The 22,569-nt window shown below is 33.5% G+C and overlaps 1 protein-coding gene across 11 annotated transcripts in view; it reads right to left on the bottom strand.

Annotated features, from left to right (window-relative positions):
- Positions 1-550: 550 nt before the first annotated feature.
- ORC4 (origin recognition complex subunit 4) overlaps positions 551-22,569 on the bottom strand; it is a 69,984-nt gene continuing 47,965 nt past the window's right edge. For all 11 annotated transcript variants that reach the window (XM_019654179.1, XM_019654177.1, XM_019654175.1 and 8 more), the window contains 10 exons: positions 22,208-22,283; positions 21,678-21,763; positions 19,152-19,200; positions 17,197-17,348; positions 14,171-14,344; positions 8,495-8,581; positions 4,812-4,920; positions 4,004-4,099; positions 3,855-3,922; positions 551-1,129 (listed from right to left, as the gene is read on the bottom strand). In XM_019654179.1, coding sequence (XP_019509724.1) covers positions 941-1,129; positions 3,855-3,922; positions 4,004-4,099; positions 4,812-4,920; positions 8,495-8,581; positions 14,171-14,344; positions 17,197-17,348; positions 19,152-19,200; positions 21,678-21,763; positions 22,208-22,283 — 1,086 coding nt within the window. In that variant the 3' untranslated portion in view covers positions 551-940. The remainder of the gene's footprint in view (positions 1,130-3,854; positions 3,923-4,003; positions 4,100-4,811; positions 4,921-8,494; positions 8,582-14,170; positions 14,345-17,196; positions 17,349-19,151; positions 19,201-21,677; positions 21,764-22,207; positions 22,284-22,569) is intronic.

Here is a 22,569-nt window from a genome sequence, read left to right as displayed (position 1 = left end):
CCTTCTTTCATGAAACAGGCAATCAATCTTGAATAAATGAAGTCACTGACACTTAACAGATGCTTATTAAATTTCACTTTAAGCATATACCTATATTAGTTTATGGATTCCTGAATTTATAAGGTGCTACTTTGGCTGACATTTCCACATGGGAAATTTTTACTTTTTCATACAAATAAATAGATTTAGTTAACACTGCAAACATTTCCTAGTTTATTTGTGGGATTGGCTTTCTAGGAATCTCCTAAAGTTCCTGAAGACAAATTCTGATGCTTTTGGCCTAGAATAAGCCCAAGAATCTGTGTTTAAAAAACCCTTCAAGGGGTTCTTCTATAGAAGGTGTAAGTACCACATTTTGAGAAGTCTGGAAGAAAGTGTCCAGACTTTTGGTCTTTTTCTTCCATGTGAACCATCTTCTGGCCAAACTGGTCAGTCTCTTGCATTAGCAGACCTGGGTCTGGAATAGAATTCAAAATTTCCATGGGTACAGGGAGGGGGGGGAAATGCAGCACCTCCCACTGAACCAAAAGATTACTCATTACACCTCAACTAGTACCACTGTTTCTTTACTGCTTTGTTTAAGGTTTGTAAAAACACCTGGTTGCTGGGTTGAAATGAACTCTTCAAATGTAACACATTAATCCTTCACAATGGTTAAATAAGCATATGGTTCAATCCCTATAAAATTGTCACATTAACTTTTTTTTAACTTCTACTTACAACGTAAGTCTAAATTATTGGAATTACACATCATGTAACTAACTGCTCATGATTTAAAGGCATGATACAGCCAAGAATACTACATGTGCAGCATCCCCCATAAATACAAAAATACATGTTTATAAACATAAGAAAATGCAATAACATCTTGTTAAAGGACAACAGCTTTTAGTTTAGAGAATTCTGCCTGAAATTCCATAACTGAAGCTGATGGTGACATTCATAACCAGCTTAGTGAGGATGTGGCCCACTGCCTAACATCTGTGGGACAGTTCGGGTACTTCTGCAGAGCGTTCATGATTTGAGTATTATCCAAAAGTAGTTTCATCAGCTGGTACTCCCTCTGTGCATTTGCTGAAGTTCTTTCCATGGGCCTTATTAATTCTAACTGTTGTAAATGTTCAAAAGCCTGAAAGATGAAAGAAATAGTTTGGGTTCAATAGGGGAAGTAAAGTAACAACATTAACCCAGGGAACAGTTAAGGGTTTTGGTCAGTTGTGGAACAGAATGCCAGGAAACAAACTTAATAGAAATCAATAGGGTTCAAAAACAATTCTCATCAACCTCATAAAAACTTCATATACCAGGTGAAGTTGTGTCAATATACAGTTATCTGTCCCCACACTGCTAAATGTAAACGGCAAATTTTGATCCAGTCTGCACAATACAGTTTTTTCCCTAATCTCATTCTGTATCATAACTCCTCCTGATGCTTCAGTTAACGAAGGGTTTCTAGTTCTCTGTAAAAACCTAAGATGTGTATGACCAATACTTTTTGACTCATTACCTAGATTACTTAAACGTGCACTTACATTTTGTTTCAACCTTTGTAAAGGCTTTGCTGTGTAAAAATTTAATAGAATTGCAAATAAGAGGGAGGCAGGAATGCCCTAGGTAGAGCACACCAAGTGTTCAGCTGATTCTATAAATAATGACTCAGCAGAATGGTGGCAGGAGGGGAGAGGATGGTCTCCCGTATCCCTAAAAAGTCTGAAGGAAGCTGCCACACCTGTCAAGAAGTCCCTTTCTTTCATCTTCCCCACCTTAACAGGGGTCTTTTCTGTCCTTTTCCTGTTACCTCTAATACTCATGTATTATGTCTTTTCTAACCTTGATTATTGATTTAGGTATTTTATTAGTGTATGAAAACAAATCATTAAGTCATGACATACTAACCATTAAACATTGACACACTGAAATAGATTCCTGAGCTTTCTATTCTTACAGCCTCATTGTGAAAAATATCACTAGTATATTCTTTACGTATCATAAAGATTCTGATGGAAAGAGAAATACATAGCTCAGACACCATTCATTTCTGAAAATGAGAAATACCAGAGGCTGCAGGCTGTGGGGCTGAATAAAAATTGAGGAGATTTACAATATTCCTAGGCAGCAAAAATGCTCTCATATAAAATGTAGAAACTGGTAAGAATTTAAATGCTCAGGTAACCCTTTCCACTCATACAACTCCCACAAAGTATGACTATCAGACAGACACGGACATTAGGAACGGGGAAAAAAATAACGTCCAGTGTGTTAAATACTCTTTCTGTTGTTTTGAAGAATGGCAATGCCTCGTACTCACATTTTTTGGTTGCTACTAGAAATAAAATTCTGACTACAAGGGTCTATAAGGAATGCTAAAGGACGTATGGGTCAACTGCTTTAAAAAAAAAACAGATGTTTCCTCCCATAAAGTCCTCTACAGCCATGCTGTCCAATAGGTAACCACTAGCCACACAGGGCGATGGAGCATTTGAAATTTGGGACTCAATTTTTAATTTCATTTAATTTTCATTACATTTAATTTAAAAACTGATACTTGAGTCAAATAGAAAATTTTAAGTATGTTTGAAACAATTTCAAAATAAATGTACTTCTTCAGCTAAAATATTTATGGCATCTAAAAAGCAAGTATTTCCAATGACTATTTAGTGAATTAAGATGTGCTTTAGGTATAAACACACACTGAAATTCAAAATCTAAACATGAAAGAAAATAAAGGAAAACACTTCATTAATAATTTTCTATACTGATTGCAGATTAAAATGTTTTTGGTATATTAGATTAAATAACATTTATTTTTAAAGATAATGTCACCTTTTTTTTTGGTTGTATGTGCCTCACATATTTCTAGTTTTGAAACTTATGCCTCATCCAACCCCTAATAAAACTTCCTCTGGATGCCCTTAGCAGCTAATGAGATTTTGTCCTTTGGTTTCTTCATGGCTAAAATCAGCATTTTTGTCTCTGATTACTGCTGAGATTATAAAGACAAACCTTGGTTGTAAAGGGATAGGGTTGTATCAATGTATTTCATAGACTGTAATTCCTTATCTGAAGCAAGTGCTAGGAATAGACAGTAGAGGGCAGTATACCTCCACAAACTAAAACACTGGCTGCTTCAAACTATTCATTTTGTTTTTAGATAATTTGTTTTGAAAAAAGAAAAATCCTATAAGTATCTAATGTTTAAAAATTAATAAAAGCGCAACTATGATACATACAATTGACCCAGGAACAATGTGGGGATTAGTGGTGCCAACAACTCCCCACCCCCAGTCAATCCCTATTTGAGTAAGTTGACTCCCCCAAACTACTAACAGCCTACTGTTGACTGGAAGCCTCACCAATAACATAAAACAGTGGATTGACACATATTTTGTATGTTATATGTATTATGTACTGCATTCTTTCTTAAAGTAAGCTAGAGAAAAGAAAATGTCATTACGGAAATCTTAAGGCAGCGGTTCTCAACCTTCCTAATGCCGCGACCCCTTAATACAGTTCCTCATGTTGTGGTGTCCCCCAACCATAAAATTATTTTCGTTGCTACTCTATAACTGTAATTTTGCTACTGTTATGAATCGTAATGTAAATATCTTTTTGTTTTCCGATGGTCTTAGGCGACCCCTGTGTGAAAGGGTCGTTGGACCCCCAAAGGGGTCGCAACCCACAGGTTGAGAACCGCTGTTTAAGGTAAAGAAAATATATTTGCAGTCTTTATTGAAAAAAAATGTGCATGTAAGTGGATTTGTGCAGTTCAAACCCGTGGTGTTCAAGGGTCAACTGGACAATCAAATTAGATATAAAAATATACCTGTGTGCAGAAAAATAACAGTGAATCTTACCTTCATAACAACAGGTTTCTCAAAATTATAAACAGAATGGGCCTTCCTTTGAACAAACTTCTGGAACTCTGGACAGAAAGCAATGACAAAGTTAGTACCTTCAAATAGCATGGGGAAGAGTCAGAAAGAAACCACCAGTCTCATCTCACCATTGTAGACCATCTGAAAATTAAAGGGCTCCTCTTCATAGATGTCATTTAAATGTTTCATTGCTATTATAAGACAGATTTCCAAGATTGACAGACCTGTAGTAAAAGGGAAACAAACTATGAATTGTAGTTTACTTACAGATACATAGGCTGAAATAACTGTCCTCCAAATAGAATGATCAAGTGGAAGGTCGTGGATTTGAGATGTGGGAGGGGTTCGACTACCCCAGATTCAAATGTGTTTCATTTACTATTATCCATATAATCTTAGGCAAGTTATTCAACCTCCCTGAGCTTAGTTTTTATATCAGTGAAATAAGGATCTTCCTTAACTCAGGTATTATAAAGATGAGAGATAATATTATCAAGCACTTAACCATATGGCCCACAGTAAACATACACCTAAGCTGCTGCAATTATTATGTAATTTTAAATCACATAGAGCCCTTGATTATTCAGAGAATCCCTAAATCCCTGGAAATTATATCTAAATGTTTTTTCCTGGAAAGAAGGTTCAGTAGATTCTCAAAATGGACAGTGAACCCAGGTGGCTGGAAGCCAATGCTTCTCAGGAGCACCTGGTGCAACAAGAACACATGCGATACAGTCTTAGCTGGGTTTCCAATGTGGCGGGAGGTGGAGTGTTCTTTTCACTTTCAATGGGGGCGACAATGCCTTTTAAAGGGTTGAGTTAAAGGCTGAATAGATATAACAGTAGTCTATACAAAGGGTTAGTTACAATTGTGAAAAGCATTCCATTATATAAATTTAAACCTATACAAAAGTATTTATCAAGTAGGTTTCTTACCATGGACAATATTTGCTTTAGAATCCATACTACACAGCTGGTTTGCCTCCATCAGATCTGCTGCAGTAATAAACGGGTGTGAGGTTGTTACACGATTTAAAGCAAGCATCTGGGGAAATGAGGATCAGAAAAGCAATTATATATTTACTTATGCAATTTGGAGATATTACTGAACAAAACTTCTTAATTTGGAGAGTCTATTCTTATGAGAGAGTAAATATTAATGCCTGGGAAAAATATTCTCTTATATTCAACTCTATTAAAATTTAGTATTTCAATTCATATGCCATAACTCTATAAATGTAAAGCATACAAAAAAGTTCCGCTGTTCTCTGTACTGCTTCCCACTTGTTATTAACTCCTTGAAAGAAAAACATTTAAAAGGAGTAGGGCAAGGAGAAGAGAACAAAAATAAATAAGAATATTATTTAAAGCCTAGGACCAAACCAAACCAAAAAGACATTTCTGTGACTTGTATAAACTTTTTTACTGCCCAATTAACAAATCCAGGCTAGTAATAAGTGACAGACAGAAAAATTAGCTACTTTATGTTCAATTATACAAAAAGGAAAAAAATAAAAACCAAAATTACAATCAGAAACAATTCTCCCTGAAAGCAGAGTCCACTTTTCATGTAGCTAGCTGCCTTTCCAACAACTAACACAAATCCTGGATTTGAAGATTATTTGTAATTTTCATAACATTTAGATTTAGTCATTTAAATCAGGTTAGCAGATTTAGCAGATAAAAATGAATGACATTCAGGTGAACAGTAAATAATTTTGTTTATGTAAGCATGTACTATGTACCATTTGGGACATATTTACACTAGAAAGTCTTCTCCATTTTAACCAAGGTTTAGGGTCCTCGGTTGAGCAGAAGAGTTTGGCTATCCTTGTACTTCATTCCCCTACAGGAAGGGAACTGGGTACCCAGTAGCTCCTTCCCTTTCTCTTACCGTTTCTTTTTTCTTTATAATAAAATATTTTTGACATATAAAAAAGGCAAGACAATAATATAATGCATATTCATGACCACTTCCTCAGTTTAAAGAAATGTAATTTTATACAGTTGAAGCCCCTCCTCTTCCCATGGTGGGGCTCTGCTCTTCCTTATACACACACACACACACACACACACGTGCGCGCGTTTTTATGCTTCTGCTACATGTGTATACATTCCTAGACAATACAGAGTGATTTTCAAGTTTTATATAAATACTGTATTGTATTGTTGCAACTCTCTCTTCACTGAACATCTATTCTGAGAATTTATCCATGTGAAGGTATGAATGCTAGCTTATTCATTTTTTCCTATTGTATTCCTTTGTGTATACTCACAATTTCTTTCCCTTATTGATGGACATCTCTCATTTCCTTTTTTTACAATTATAAATAAGGCTGCAATAAACAATGCTGTACATGCTCTCCTGTGTGCCTGAGTCTCTCTACATACCTAAGCTGCCAAATTGTTCTCTAAAATGCATCTACATATTTACACTATCAGCAGCAATAAATTTTATAGTCACAGACACCATACTATCAGAAATAAACTTTGACACCTGCCAGACTGACAGGAAAAAAAAAAAAAGGTTTAATTGTAGTGTTTAATTATGTAAAGTTTAAATTGTACCATTTCCCTGTTGCTGGAGAGGTTAAACATCTTTGTATATTGTAAGACATGCGGGATTCTACATTGGTGGATTGCTTGCTCACATTCTTAGCTCATTCCTTTATTGATTATGCATTGGATAGTGCATGCATGCATATATGCTCTCCCAATCAGTCTTCGGTTTTTGTCCAGACATTTAAAAACTCAATGTAATTAACTCTACCCATTTTTTTTTTCGTGGCTTGTGATGTGTGTATCTTCTCTAAGAAATCTTCCCCTACCTTGAGCGAGATTACAAATATCTTCTCTATATTTTTTTCTAAATTTTTAAAATTTTTGTTTTTGTACATACATTTAGGTTTATCAACCTGGAATTTACTTTTGGATATGTTAATGAGGGTATTTTTTGCTATGTGTATAACTCCTAATTTTTTGTTGATAATTATCCAAACTGTATTTAATCTTAGTCAAGTTTTTCTTTCTTCTTTATAATTTCCACCAACTCCAAAACTTTTCTTAAGACAAACCAAAAAAATAAAAATAAAAAAAATAAATCAAGCCACTACCTTGAATTAAGAATATCGGAAACTGGAAAAACAATGGTTGTTCATGTTGACAATTTTGAGACAGATTTTCTCAGAATAATGAGAAGTGTGTGTGTGTGTGTGTGTGTATCCTTTATATACCACAAGTTGGTAATTAGTCTTTTTGGTACATAAATAACTAAAACTCCTACTTTAAAAATTCTTAATCCCCAAATTCTTTTATAATAAAGACAGCTGTTGGTGAAAATGGCAGTGATTTTGATGGATGGGAGGGTGACTGCTAACAAGGAAGTATACAGGGAGAAAAAAAAGCAACTCTTAAATTTCCTCAGCAAAAACAGAAATGGGGAAGGAGAATCTATCAGCAAACACAGCAGAACCATATAGTAAAGTAGGACACAAGGTTGAAGCCAGAGTGCCTTGGATATGAGCTGGGTTTGCAGTCTACTAGCTGTGTGACCTGGGGCAAGTTATTTAACAAGGAACCTCAGTTTCTTCAAAAATAAAGGTAAAAACACCAAAGGATTATGGTAAAGGTTAGACATAATGTTGGTAAAGTAACTATATTATCTGGCTCATATGTTATTTAGTAAATGATACCTCTTATTATGAATGAAAGTAAACAAGAAGAAATTCACGAAACAAAAAGTATTTTTATCTTGAAAGGTATTTACCATAATTTTCTAGAAATATTAGGCTAATATCAAATACTCTTAGTGAAGGAACAGCTTTAATTTTTGGAACAATCAAGTACTCCTTTATTGATACTGATTAAGATGTAAAGAAGAAAAATCATAGATCAAATCCAATGATACAGAGTAAGCATTTGACAAAATACAACACCCATTCATAACAAACTCTCAACAAGTTAGGAATAGATGGGAATTACCCTAACTTGATAATAAACATGTACAGAAAATCTACAGCTTACATCATATTTAATGGTAAAAGAGTAAATGCTTTCCCTCTAAGACTGAAAAATTGGCAATGATGTGCATCCTCATCACTCATATTCAACATAAGAGAAGTTCTAGTCATGGCAGTAAGACAAGAAAAAAAATAAATACATTAGATTGCAAAGACAAAGGGAAACTCTATTTGCAGATGATATGATTATCTCAAAGAATTTCTAATAAACTCCTGGAATGAGCTCAGCGAGATTGCAGAGTACATCAACATCCAAAAATCAATCGTATTTCTATATACCAACAATGAGCATATTGAAGCCAAAATTAGAAACAAAATATCATTTACAACTGCTCCAAAAAAGTTACTTAGGTATACACTTTAAACATGTAAAACAGTATAAACATGTAAAACAGTATCTGTGTGGTAAAAATTATAAAATGATGAAAGAAATCAAAGAAGAACTAAAGAAAAGGAGAGCTGTACCATATTCAGAGATTGGAAAACTCAGTGTAGTAAACACATTAATGCTCACAAAATTTACCTACAGGGTCAATCAATTCCCATCAAAACATAATTATCTCGTGAAATAAAATGAATGATAATAAAACTAATACAAACCAATAGCATGTGCAATGACCGCAGGTTTTTGCTGACATTGAAATGCTTCTGTAGTACTTCTCGCACATTTCTATCTTCTGAGAGACACTAGAGGGAAAAAGAATCAAAACAGAAATAAGGAATAATGCAGTTTAGAACTTAAATATAATCTTGTGCCTCAATAGTTGGTGTACCTCATTAATGCTATTTATTGATTATTAAATAGTTGCCGGTCTTTTTTGTAGAACATAAAAATCAAAATCAAATTTCCAGTCTATTGATTTTCTTCTTATCCCTTTACATTAATTCAATAGACACAAAGATAAAACATAATCCTTGCTACCCTAAAATTTCTAATCTAAAAATGGAATCTATACAGTGATATGTATATAGTGGGATGACCAAAATGCAGCACAAAACACAACAGAGAAGAAGAGTTATTATACTTGGGAAAACAAGTTAAAGTATTAAACTGTATGAATCAACAGGCTAAAAAGAAGAAAGAAGATTCCAGCTACAGGGACTAGCATGAGTAATGGGGGGAAGGCTGTGGCATACTGAAGAGGTAGGTAGTCATGTTATCCTGAGTATCAGTTACTGGCAAAGTGATCAGATGAAGACAAAGGCAGGAAAGCCTGCTTGGAAGCAATTGCTATTGTCCATACACAAGACAAAAAGGGTCTGAATTAATACAGTGGTGTGAAAACAGGAGAGAATTAAGACATTTATGAAAAATGTGTCTGATGGAGAATCAACTGGTGAGAAGTGGAGGAGAAAGGGTTTGAGAGAGGAAAGAAAAAAAATCAGAGGTGATACTATGGGATATGGGATGTACCAGGAAGAGTGGCGAGAGCGGTATGGTCAGGAAGTGACACTTGGATTATCAGTATTGAAAAAGTAGATGGAAAAGTGGAGCAAAGTAAGAGACTGAGGAAGATGCGGAAGACTAGAAGAGAATACAAGAGAGAGCAAGGAAACCAAGGGAAGAAAACTTTAAGAAGGAAGTGGTGATCAAATCTAAAGTACTTTGTATGATGAAATGAAGATACATTTTGAGAAGCAGTTAAAGGCTTTTGAAATTCACAGATCAATAGGGCCCCTTAAAAAAGCAGAATCTAAAAGAGCTAAGTGACTACAGTGAATTAGGATTAATGAAAGGTGAGGTACACTTGGCAATGAAGATTAGATGAAAGGAGAGTAAATTCAAAGTCGGCAGAGCCAAGAATGGCTTGGGGAAGATTGACATCATTTTTAAAAAATTATGCAAGGAATAAGGATCATTCCCTTAAAAAAAAAAAAAAAGTCCCATAGCCCAGAAAAGTACTAATTATTTCTATACTTTCCAGAGCTAAAACTGCATGTCTCTACTTCTTCCACTTTAAGAACATTCAGATTCAGAAATAAGTTCTAGTCTCATGAAATGCAGTTTTATGCTCTCAATAAATATATTATAATCCCATTTCCTTGGTGTTGTTTTTAATCTTCTCTTTCTATTTTAAAGGGCTTGCTGCTACTATACATATCTTTTTATCTTAAACAGGGTTAAACACCCTTTGGAAGTATACAACATAACATTAAATAATAAAGCCAAGTAATTCAAATAAAAAAAACTTTTGGAAATTAATTGTAGTCCTGGCTTCTGCAATTGTTGACTTATCAAGTCACTTATAAAGCTGATGTATTAAAATCAGAGCAGTTAGGAAAACTAAAGAAAATTACCCGGGACAAAAATATTGATAAGACACATTTTCTCTGCAAGAATTCAATTCTTTTTTAAAGAACGTATTTTTTTTAAAAAAAAAGATGTGTTGAAGGGTTAGTCTTCTCTACATACCCTTTCTGTTTATCTCTATTTTTAGAGGTCTAAATCCAACTTCCCTTTTCTGAAAGCTATCACCTTGCTCCCATAATTAATCTACTCTCAAAAAAAGTTTACAAGATCTATATGGGAGCCATTAAAAAATATAAACTCATTACATTTTTAATTTCACCTTGATTCAAACACTATAAATTACTTGAGGATAAGGCTACTATCAATAACCACTTATTGGATGTCTATTATATTTAACTAATTATGATAGTAATTGAAGATATTAGATCTTAGTTTTGAAACATGACTGACTTTATCTTTTTTGACTAAAAGATTCCTTATGGTTGGCTCAGGAAATGATGTAAGGGAAATAAGACAGGGACTGACTGACATCACCTACAGGAACATGGAAATTCCCAGAAATAAGACACCCCCCCCCACCCCCGTGTTGTTCAGGGAAGCTGATTACATTTCCGTTTTACTGATGAACTCAGGAGTAGAAGTCGCAGAAGCAAGCTCATATTGTGCTGACTGCACAGTGTGTTTGGCGGGTGCCCTCTTCAGGCAGATTCTAAGCAGTCTGTTCCAGGGCCACACCTGCACTTCAGGACTCATGCTGCTCCAGGACAGCTCAGTGGCAGCAGTGTATATACTCATCTCCTAGTCAGTTGCTGCTAAACGTTCTCACCTTCTGTTAACTAAGCAGGGGAGGTTTAAGAAAGTAGGTAAATCTTCCTGGAACTTTAGCTATAGTACCTCGGGGAATTTCCTTTGAGGAGAATTAGCTATGGTCCTTTGAAATGTTCTTTTATGTAGAGATTTCCCTTATACTGCCATGCTGAGATGGTGTGCTCTGCTTGCATATTTGACTCACTTAGGGTAGGGCTAAAACATTCAAGTTAGGCAGGAGGTCCAGGTTCAACACTATCCTAAAGATAGTTCTTGGATGAGATTTCATAGGCGACCTGTTATCTGTACCATAGCTTTTGGTTTAACCTTGGAATCAGAAAAACTTCCTGAATAGTCAGCACTGAAGGAAAGGATAGCTCCCTCAATGCACTCTCCACCCCACCCCCACCCACAGGGCAGGGCCTCTGGCCATGGTGCTGACATATTATTCAAGTGAAGTTCATTTATTAGCCTACAAAAGGGAGGTGGCAAATGATGATTAGAACGGGGAAGAAAATATTAAAACTAAGAGAAACACCCTCCAGTGGTACGAGTTTTACCTTACAAAAAAACTGTGAGATTGTCAAAAAGATGACAGGATGGTGTGCACAGGCATTCTTATCATCTGGCCCTAAACCCCATGATATAGGATCAGCAAAAAAGGACCAAACCTAAGGGTTAGCCACTCCACTATGACACGGTTACCCATTTTCTCAGTCACCAGTTATGCTTCCCCAGTCACCTTCATCATCTACTTCCCTTACACACCCACTCAGATCCAGGAAGGACAGAAAGATGGATTACGGCACAGTACAACCTGGGCGATTAAGTCGCGCTAGGAAAGAAAGTGAGCAAGGGTATAAATAATAAAAGATCTGGGACAGTACAGCAGATATTTAAATACCAAGAAAGAATGCACCTAAATCTCTAAGACAGAAAAACACACTGTGGTAACAAGACAATAAGTTCAAGAGCAGGAGAAGGTGAACGTCTGAGGCACTGAACAGTGGATTCAGAGGCCAAAGACCCAGCGCTCCGATCAACTCTAGACCTATGTAATGGGAGGGGCAATGTGGGCGCACCAACTATAAAGTGTTCCTAAAATCTGGAATCTTATAATTATATACAGGATCAGGGAAGACTTGCCCTATCTAACAAATATCTGAGTCCCAGGCAAGGTTAGTTTGGGGAGGAGGGTGGAGGTAAGGACCCACACCTAATTATATCATGGCACAATACTTGAATTTTAAGAATACAGTTAGCAGTTTTTACATGCAATTCCATCTAGTTACATTAGGAAAAATAATATGGAATTATCAATCAGAACAAAGTGAAAAAGGTACAACAAGTAATAACATGTAAAGTTTGAACCCTTTGTGTAAAAACAAGTTTAGTATGTATATAAGGTCTGAAATGCTATAAACCAATTAAATACTTTGTAGTAAAAGAAGGAAGGATGAGTTTGCATAAGGGAAACTTCTACCTTTTACCATGTATTCTGATGCACTGATTGAATTTTGTTCAATGAACTTTAAAAAAAAGGAATATGTCAGAATTAATAATGCTTACATAAGCAGACTATATTTTAGTATCAAAACAAGAATCAAGTTTCAATTTTGCAAGATGAGTTAAGTTCTGAGATCTAATGTACAGCAATGTGACTACGGTTAACAATGTAGTATTGTACCCCTGAAACTTGTTTAGAGGATAGATCTTAACTGTTCTCACCACATTAAAAAAAAAAAAAAAGAAATGATACCTATGTGACGTGATGGATATGTAAAACAGCTTGATTGTGGTATTTCACAACATATATGTATATCAAAATATCAAGGTGATACCATAAATACATACAATTTTTAATCTGTCAATTATACCTCAACAAAGATGGGAAAAAACAAGAATCATTTAGGAGTAAGATAATTTAATGCAAAATTCTTTTAATTTGGTATTGGTATTTAAGATTAAATCAATATTGTTTTAACATGAGCCAGTGAATACAGGCTGTGTAACTCTAATTATCCATGCATTTAATCATCCTCACTCATTGTTATTTAATATTACAGACCAGTTTTTCAAAACCAAGGACTTTTAATATTATTTTCCACTTTCACAGGATCCATATTTTTAAAAGATTCTTCTATGTGGGATTTATTTAGCAACACTGTTTTTCAGTTAAGTTCTCTTTCTCTCCCTCTCTCTCTCTCTCTCTCTCTCTCTCTCTCTCTCTCTCTCTCTCTCCCCCCCCCTCCACTCCCTCTCTCTTCTTCCTGCCAACTGAAACTTTTTGTTAGCATAAGATAAATTGATGCTAGTACCGTGGTGTTTCCACGAAAACAAGACCGGGTCTTATATTAATTTTTGTTCCAACAATCTACATTTATTCATTTATTCATGTACAAAAATCTACATTTATTCAAACAGTCATGTTTGGCTGATGATCTTAACTGGGGCTTATGTTTGGGGTAGGGGTTATATTACGAGCATCCTGAAAAATCATGCTAGGGCTTTTTTCTGGTTAGGTATTATTTTTGGGGAACCATGGTATATTGAATTGATATAACAATGGCCTATACAAGTTAGGCTGTTCAACTTCAGGGTAGGTAAGTTTACAGAGTCCACAGGTTTAGTAAATCTTTAAAACAACATGTGAAGTTGCCTTTGTATTACAGCTATGAGCCTCAGGGCTCCAGTGATTCCAACATGTGGTTCGCCTATGTAGAAAACATAACCAGAAGTGCCACGGCCTGGGTTGCCTCTGAATAGACCCAACGAGATAATAAAGCTAACGTTGTATATGAACCCTGGAGGAAAAAAAAAAAATCACATTGGATAGGTAGGTAGGAATCACTAAAAGTGATATATTGAAGCTTGTAAAATAAAGAAAATACTTATTTTTATGATTGAAATGAATTAAAAACATAACCTGAAAGATAAATCAGATATATATATATATATATATAAAACAAAAATCTCATTAAAGTTCTTTTGAGAGAAAAAAATTTAGGAGCTATGACATTTAACTGTCTATTAAAAGAAGACAATACACACACAAAAAAGCGTATAATTTGTATTAATGCAGTTTTTATGCCACAGTAACATTAGAAGCTTTGTGCTAATTTACAAATTTTAAAAATTTGTAAGTTTTACTTACTTTCAAATGGTATATAGCAAGACACAAAAATTACTTTAACATCACTGCTTTTGTTCAAAGTTACCTGCACATTCTCATTCCACCTCTCAGCGAAAAGCTTGTCTGGAAATTCTGCAGGTAGAGATAATTGTTCTTTAAATATTTTAAGATACTGTGGAATACCAAATGAATTCATTAAGTGTATCTGCCGGTGAGAAAATCGTGACTTCACTCTTTTTTCTAGGAGTTCCAAAATATCCTTAAAAACAAACAGAAATTCCTGTAAGATGCATGTTAAAAAAAAAAAAAACAACCATCTTAGAGGTTTAAGTATTTGAACTATCACCTGTGATTAGCAATGCTTATCCTATAATACACAATTAAGCATTACAAAGAATTTATGCAAGTCTCTAAAAACTCAAATCATTTCCTTGAGTGTGGCATGGAAATAAACCAAGCCTCTAAAAAAATTCTGTTATACATGCTACGTTAAATAATCCACTTTAAGCATTTGTAGGTCTGGTGATAGCATGCCTTTTACCTATTGTTATTCTCAGCTAATCTTTAACATTCAAACATATACAGTCATTGCTAAAGAAATTATAACTATTATTGAATAGTTTTATGCTGTAGTAACATTAAGAGTTTCAGTAAGGAACTTTGTACATTCTATACGGAATTCAGATAAAAAATTAAGATAATAAAATGTATTAAGACTTATATTCATGAAAATTTCAACATCTTGTTTTATGTAATAGGCTCAAGCAGCAGCACATGTAACCCAGCAAAGTTCGTCTCACTAAACTCCCTACAAATTTAAGCTGAAGCCTTGCTAGACTGAAGAAACTCACTGTACAAGAGGAAACTGGCAGGAACACAGCATGATTTTGGCTTATAGCTTTGTGATAGTGATATTTTAGAAACTACTATTGTATTTGTGGTATTTTCCCTTAAGAAGTTAGAAATCAAGTTAATGGCAATTTTCTATAATAAAAAGTTAAAAGAAAAAAGAAAGCTGTGGTGAGGCCCAGAAATATGGATTTTTAAATCTACCCAGATATTTTCATGTAATAGGTTAAGAAACCAATTACATAGAGGAAAGAATTCAAGTGATCAAAATGGGATCATGGTTAGTTTGGGAAGGAAGACAGGAAAGATTAATAGCTTAGGGCTAAAGGGGGGGAAGTTGAATGAAAAATGTGAAATGTTTTTATAGCTTAAAGAAAAACACAGTGCCAGTAGAAGGAAGTTATGTTCAGAGACAGGAACATTCATTTATTTTCTATTGAGGAGCAGCTCTAGATCACGCATATAGGTAAGTGGCTGAAAGGTAGTACAAACACTCTATGCAAGCAATAATTAGCACCTTAAACTTGGAAATGGAAAGAAAGAGACGAAAGTAAACTCTATTTAGTAGGGTGCAGTAATGACAAACATTGGCAATGTGGGTATAAAGAAAACAGTAAAAAAGGGAATTCCACAGGGAAGAGGTTGTTTGCTGGCAACGTCACTACTCAATCTGTCCTTGTGATCTTTCCCTATAAACATGGACACATCTGAAGAACTGTGTAGTTGGAGAATTATACATACAGGTTAAAAAAGAGCCACTGCTAACACTGCTAAGGAGCTCCTGACCCTTTATTTGGTCGTTCACTGGGTCAATAACATTTGCCACTGCCACTTGCACCCAAAGGAAGATTTATTTATTTATTTATTTTTAGCAAGAAGAAAGGTGGCTGTACTCAAGGAGGAATAAAGACATGTGAAAAACCATTCAGATGTTCTATGAGGGAGGCTTATTATGAAGGCACACATCATACATAAGCTGTGGAGCACTGGGGGAGGAGGACAGAGCAAGGTACTCCATAGAAAAACAGCACTAGTAGGACTACTGAAAAATGACTTTGTAAAGAGTTTCAATTTTCTAAAAAAAGAGAGCTGTAGGAAAGGAGAATAATAAATAGGCCTTATTTCCAGAGATATGTACATATGAAGCTGAAATAGTATCATTTTTGAGTTGATTTCAAGCACTTTCAAAATATGGAAAGAATCTTAAATGTAAAAGTAGAAACTATGAATATTAGTCATTTTTATAAAATGGTGGTAAGATTATTTACTGTATTTTGTATAATGCGCTCCTGTGTATAATGTGCACCCATGTTTTTGGCCCAAGTTTTCAGGGAAAGAGATCTTTCATTTTTCACTTTTTAATTCAAATTTTTATTTGTTTACATTTAATACTGGTTTTTGTATTATAAAGGAATTTTAGTATTTATTTTTAACATATTATTCTACAAGAAATTTGTTTGTTTGTTTTGTTTTGACTTTTTAGCTGAGCCATCCTGCCACCTGTTGGTAGCTCAGCTGCAGCTCAGCTCAGGCCAGGACTTGCACCGCTGTTGCTCAGAGCTCACACTCTTGAGTGAGCTCTTAACCAACTGAGCTACTAGGCCAACCCAAGAAATTTTATTAACAAATAATTACAAAACACAAGAACAGATACAAGGTACAAGAAACTTTATGTACTGGTAACAAATTGACGGTATTTATGCATCATAGAAGGCCAAGAACTCTTCATCATTACAAGTTCGTCATAAGTTCAACAAAACCAATTATCATATTCCAGGATATTATTTTGCATATGGATATTGTTCTTTATTTCTAAAGTTACACTTTTAACTCATAAGCATAAATAAAGGAATTAAAAACATTTATATAAACACGGAATTAGTACTACCCATGTATAATGAGCATCCTTATACTTCCCTCACAACTTTGGGCAAGAGTATGCATTACACACAGCAATATGGTAACTTTCTCTTCACTTGCTAATGAAGAAATTATATTGATTAGAATAATCTGACTTCACTTTTTATTCAGTGATTGCACTGAAGGGTTGGAGGTATTAGTTTATAAGCCTGTGTGATAACTGTTTTCTTATTCTCTTCAATCTGAGTTGAAAAGTGGGATAAATGCACCAGGCATTGGTGAAACACATTTGAAAAAATGCCTAATATAATGACCTACACAAGTGACTATGTCAGTAATTAAGCTTTAATTTTCTAAATAATTACATATATAATTAATTTTTTAATAGAAAGAAAGACTTACCAATCTACATGTAAGACCAATAACTGCTACTGGAGTCTGTGCAGACTGAGAAATGTCAAAAAGATTATAGAGGAGTGTTTGGTTTTTATGATGAGCAAAAAGATCAAATTCATCTAATATGAAGATCACTGGGCAACTACTAGTCCTGTCACCTAAGGTAAAACAAGAGATTTTATATTAACAATTAATTATATCAACCTTTCTTAAATTTCCAAACCATTTACTACATTTCAGTTTTTCAAAGTTAATCCAACAAACATATATTGATAACCTTACTTTGGGTAGGACATTTACCAATGCATGTATATTGATTCAACAACAAAATTGTTCACTGGACAAGATACCTTCAAGTATTTCAGTCTAATTACTAACTCTAGTAGTTTACTGAAGAAAAACTAAGATTATTGTTTTTTAAATTATGTAAACATAGTTCTTCTATCATCAGAAAATCGACAAAGATCTTTTAACACCTACACAGAACGAAACACTTTGGGATTGAATATAAAGAGAGTCACTAAATTATGCTCAAAACTTTTGCTTCAGAAGAAACTTGTTTAGTTACTAGAAATGCAAAGTATATCTTCCCATAGAAATAATTTTTATAAACAATGGTTAACTATGAAGTTCAACCAAAACCACTTTAACTCCTTCTAATCACAATTTTAATATTTCAAATATAGGGAAAAGCTCGACATGACTGTGGATTCATTTTTTTCATCACAATGGAAACTCTAAACAAAAACATCACTATTACCTAAAGGCTCAAGGTTTTATATTTGCATACACAAGTGAAAAGAAAATCTGATAAGGGCACACTTATTACCACAGATAATAAAACATATACACCAACCTAAATGGCATAAAAACTACAGGGACTATAGAAAAGTCTAGAAACAGAACTACATAATTAGATATTTAGTATTGGTAAAATACAGCATTCTATATCAATGGGGAAAAGTGGTTTATTAAAGGTCAGAGCTCCACTTTACACCTTACTAAAATAAATTCCAGACAAATTATAAATTAGAAGTATATGTATAAGAGGAAAACATAAGTGAATATCTTCAAAATCCAGAGAGAAAAAATTGTGACTATGTAAAAATGTAAAACTTCTGTTCAACAGACAATCCAAAGCAAATTTAAGAGAAAAGGGGGGTTAGTGCAAGAATTACAATAAAAAACTACAAGATAAACATCAATAAAAGGCAAAGAACCAGCTGGAAATACATAAGCCAGAATATATCAGTGGCCAATAAGAACAGGAAATGATGAGCATCATTACCAAAATTATGCAAATCAAACAAAAAGATGTAATTTTTTCTATTATAAAAATTTGTAATTGTTCTTGAAATTGTGAAGAAAAAGATATTCTCAAACATATTTAGAAAATGGACCCTCTAGGGTCATTTGGTGATATTTATTCTTTTAAATGTGGTACCTTTTAATCCAGAATTCTACTCATTAAAATTTACCCCAGGAAATATCTGGATGATCATCTAAGCATTTCTTCTTAATCATACAAAATTAGAAATAAAAGTCCATAACTGGTGATTAATAAAATATAATTTATATTTTAAATTATTGTAAATTTATATTTATAGAACAAAATATATAAGAACCATAAAAATGATAATGCAACTCAAATTTACTCACGGGAAGATGCTTACAACATACTGTTCTTAAGTGAAAAGATGTAGATTATACAATATGGAAAATAATTTTATTGAAAAAATTCATTTATATCAATGATATACTGCAGGTGAATACAGATATGAAACCAAAGTTAGTTGTGATAATCAGTATTATAGTGGTGGGATTAGTGATCATAATTTTATTCTTTTTTATGTTTATTTTATTAGTTTTTTGTAAAAGCAGGTATTTATTAACTTAATAATTACGGGAAAAAATAAAGCTAAACAAATATCTTTGATACTGTTAAATACGTTACTATTTACCATTTTTTAAAGCTTCCAGAATAAATGAAAGGTTTTCAGCAAAGCTTCCCTGTATAACAAAAAAAGATACCATGATTACAAGTTTAGTGAAATAAAGAATAAAAGGGCTATTTGATTCTTAGACATTATATAGACACACTGTATCCATTTTTTTCTAGTAAATTAATCATTGGCCAGATTCTCAGCTGAGTATCTCTATGCTTACAATAAAAACTTTAAATATAAAAGCAGAGATAGCATAGCAGTAAAAATGGCATTGCTATGTCATGTTCAAAATTTTATATTTTCTGGATAAAATCCATAAAAATATTAACTTTGTACAGTTTTTAATAGTTGCTATATTACTGTAGAGAACTGGAAATCCACTGCATTTCGTATCTTCAAACACATCAGGCTCTTGCAAGTCTCAGATTAATTTATACCACTAAAAAAATGACCATGAATTTAAATGAGATGCAAAGGAAAAGGGAAAAGAAGTATGCCTCAAATATTAGATACTATAATAAAGTATCTCTATTCAAGAGCATGTTATGGATTTTGTATCCATCATATCAAATTTGGCTATGTTGACTTGGAACACAGCCAAACATTTTTGGATACAACTTAAATATTCTAGATAGAAATTAACAGAGTAGCAGATGCATTATCCAGATGTTCCAGCTTGTGGATGAAGGCCCCATTAAGATATTTTTTTCATTAGTCATTCATTTTTACTTCAAATTTTTTTAATTTAAAGAAACAGCCAAACTTTAAATTTGAGGAGATGTAAAAGAGAAAAAAACCCATCTGTTTGTTTCCCAGGAGAGAGAACTGATATAAGATAGCATAAACTTTTAAGAGCTACCACATATTTTGTGATGATTGCATGCTGTCAAATCAATACTATTTCCAAGATAGGGAGGACCAGAGATATTTACCATAACATTAACAAGGGCTCAGAAACAACCTACTGGGAATTCAGAGGTCAAAGTTATTCAAAAGCTGCTTATCTTTTGGGTGTTTTTTAAAAGTCTATTGTACCTGACATTAAATATATGCTTATATGAATAGGTATGCACATATTATAAGTATGTACTTATATAAATATACATATATATGTATAAGGATATACAAGTTCCAACTTGGAGCTGATGGGTCCTGGAAAAACACAATGTTTCCCCTCCCCAATTCCCCCAATAAAATCTTTAACAACAACAAAAACAAAAATACAAGTTTGCCTTAAGTGTATCAAAACAGAAAGGCTCTAAGTGAAGTGACTTAGGTTCTTAATGTCCAGCTTGTGTCATTTTATGACTTTGGACAAGCTATTTATGCTCTCTGAGCCTCAGATGCCTAATTTATAAAATGTAGAAATTAAACTAATAATCTCTATATCTGATGATTACAGTAACAATAGTGATGACTAGGATGATAAACAACAGTGCCTTTTATTCTTTCATAAGAATCCATTATGAAATAGGTCTATTTAAGAAAATTGGAAACACTGATCTACATCAACTGGAAACCAAAGACTTGCAGACAGTGAAAGAATAACTCATGGTTGGCTCAACTTTTTACAGATAACTATTGAAGAATAAAATTACTAAATGCTAGGAGGCTTACACAACTATGGCTGTGTCACTGCAGTAGAGTACACAGTTTAGAGAGCAGAGTGACAGCAGTGACCAGAAAATGAACTTGGAAGGTATATAACCCACTTCCATTGCATAAGCAGTATGAGGATGAGTCATTTCATCAAGAAAATTAAGGCAGCTGAAAATTAAGTTAATCATTCTTCCCTTGAGCCCTAAAAGTCAGGTGATAGGTAAAAAGGTTTTAAAAAGTTCCAAAACATTTCTAATCAGTTTCTTTCAAGTTGCAATACTCAGGTATGGGTAAGTTTCTCAACACATTTTAATAGTAAGAGACAGCTGACATCTATATTGTATATTGCCAGTGAGTATTTTTTCTCAGAACATAAATGATGTTTAATGCTTCCTTTTGTCTGTAGAATAAATCTAAGAAGTAAGTATAAGATAATGCCCATTTAACAGATGAGGAATCTGAAATTCCGAGGTATTCATTCATCATGGTCACCAGGTAATCAATGGTTGTAGGGCAAGACTAAAATACACCTTTCGCAGCTTCCAACTGCACACCTTCCACTACTCTCACGCTACCCAAGTCTTGGAAGATGAGAAACTGACCTCTAGAGCACAGTATTTTAAAAAACATGCTAACCTAGCTCCATAGATAGAGGATCAGAATATTTATCCTACAAATCAAGAAGTAAACTCAGATAATTATCCACATAAACCTGGATTTTTAAGTTATTTTATACCTAGTATAATTGTTTCAAAAAAACTAAACATAAAAGATTCGATGAATAAATGCATCCTAGCACATTATACATTTTTATGACACGAATCCTGCATATTTCAGTTTAGAATCTCTGAGCCCGCCCTAGTTTTCCAAAAATATAAAGCAATGCTATACAGACTTTACTTTGAATAGCCTATTTAATAAAACAAAGGAAATGATACTTACAAAAACTTTATCTCCAACTACATTTTCCAAATTCAACTGCCTTGTGATTTCCTTTAGGGCAATTTTATCATTGATTTGCAGCAGTCCTGAAATAAAGTCCATTTAAAAGTATTTAATTAAAATGAAATATGTATTTGACACAGTACAGATTATTTTCCAGTCGAGAAAATTTTCTAATGCTTTTTAAATTTAACTAGAGAGAAAAGTCAAAGCCTGTTAGTTTATATTATTTCCTTGTTAAAACTCAGCAATGAAGACATTTGGTAGATTCAGAGGACAATCTTCTTTGGGGTTAGTGTCATTTTTAAAAAAGAAAAGACAAAAACCAAAAGTTCTTAAGTGCCTCCTTTATTTATTTTTTCAGTTTCTAAAAATATTATGTATGATGTGCTAAAGTAAAAGTTGTTACACACGGATCTAGTTTTTTAAATACAATTATTAATCCAGGCTTAAAACATACAAGTGAATTTAGTTTCATAATATAAAAAGCTCAAATATCATTTCCAATGGCAAAATAATGACATACTTACCATTTAAGTGAACTTGTAAAACATTTTCACTCACTTCTTCTACTTCCATTAGTTCTTTCAAAGCATGGTTTACTATCTAAATAATATTAAAATGTGTATATATTTAATAATAGGTAAAAAATGATAAGCCCATATTTTTAAAACTATGAATAATGAGAAAACAATATAAACAGGTTGCCATTTGAAATTAACAAATAAAATTGCAGACTTTTTACAAAGAAAAGGTTTAACTAAAACATCTAGTGTCTTACTTTTCTTAAGATGCCACAGCCAGGATTGATGCCACTCTCTCTCAATCACCTACCAAAACTTCTAATAAATGTTTAGGAACAAACAACAAGTTTTCATATTTCTCTAAAAAC

This window comes from Hipposideros armiger, unplaced genomic scaffold (assembly GCF_001890085.2).
Source record: "Hipposideros armiger isolate ML-2016 unplaced genomic scaffold, ASM189008v1 scaffold_215, whole genome shotgun sequence".
NCBI classification, from domain to species: domain Eukaryota; kingdom Metazoa; phylum Chordata; class Mammalia; order Chiroptera; family Hipposideridae; genus Hipposideros; species Hipposideros armiger.
Note: the sequence above shows the minus strand (reverse complement) of the source record. Positions and strands in the feature narration are given on the sequence as shown.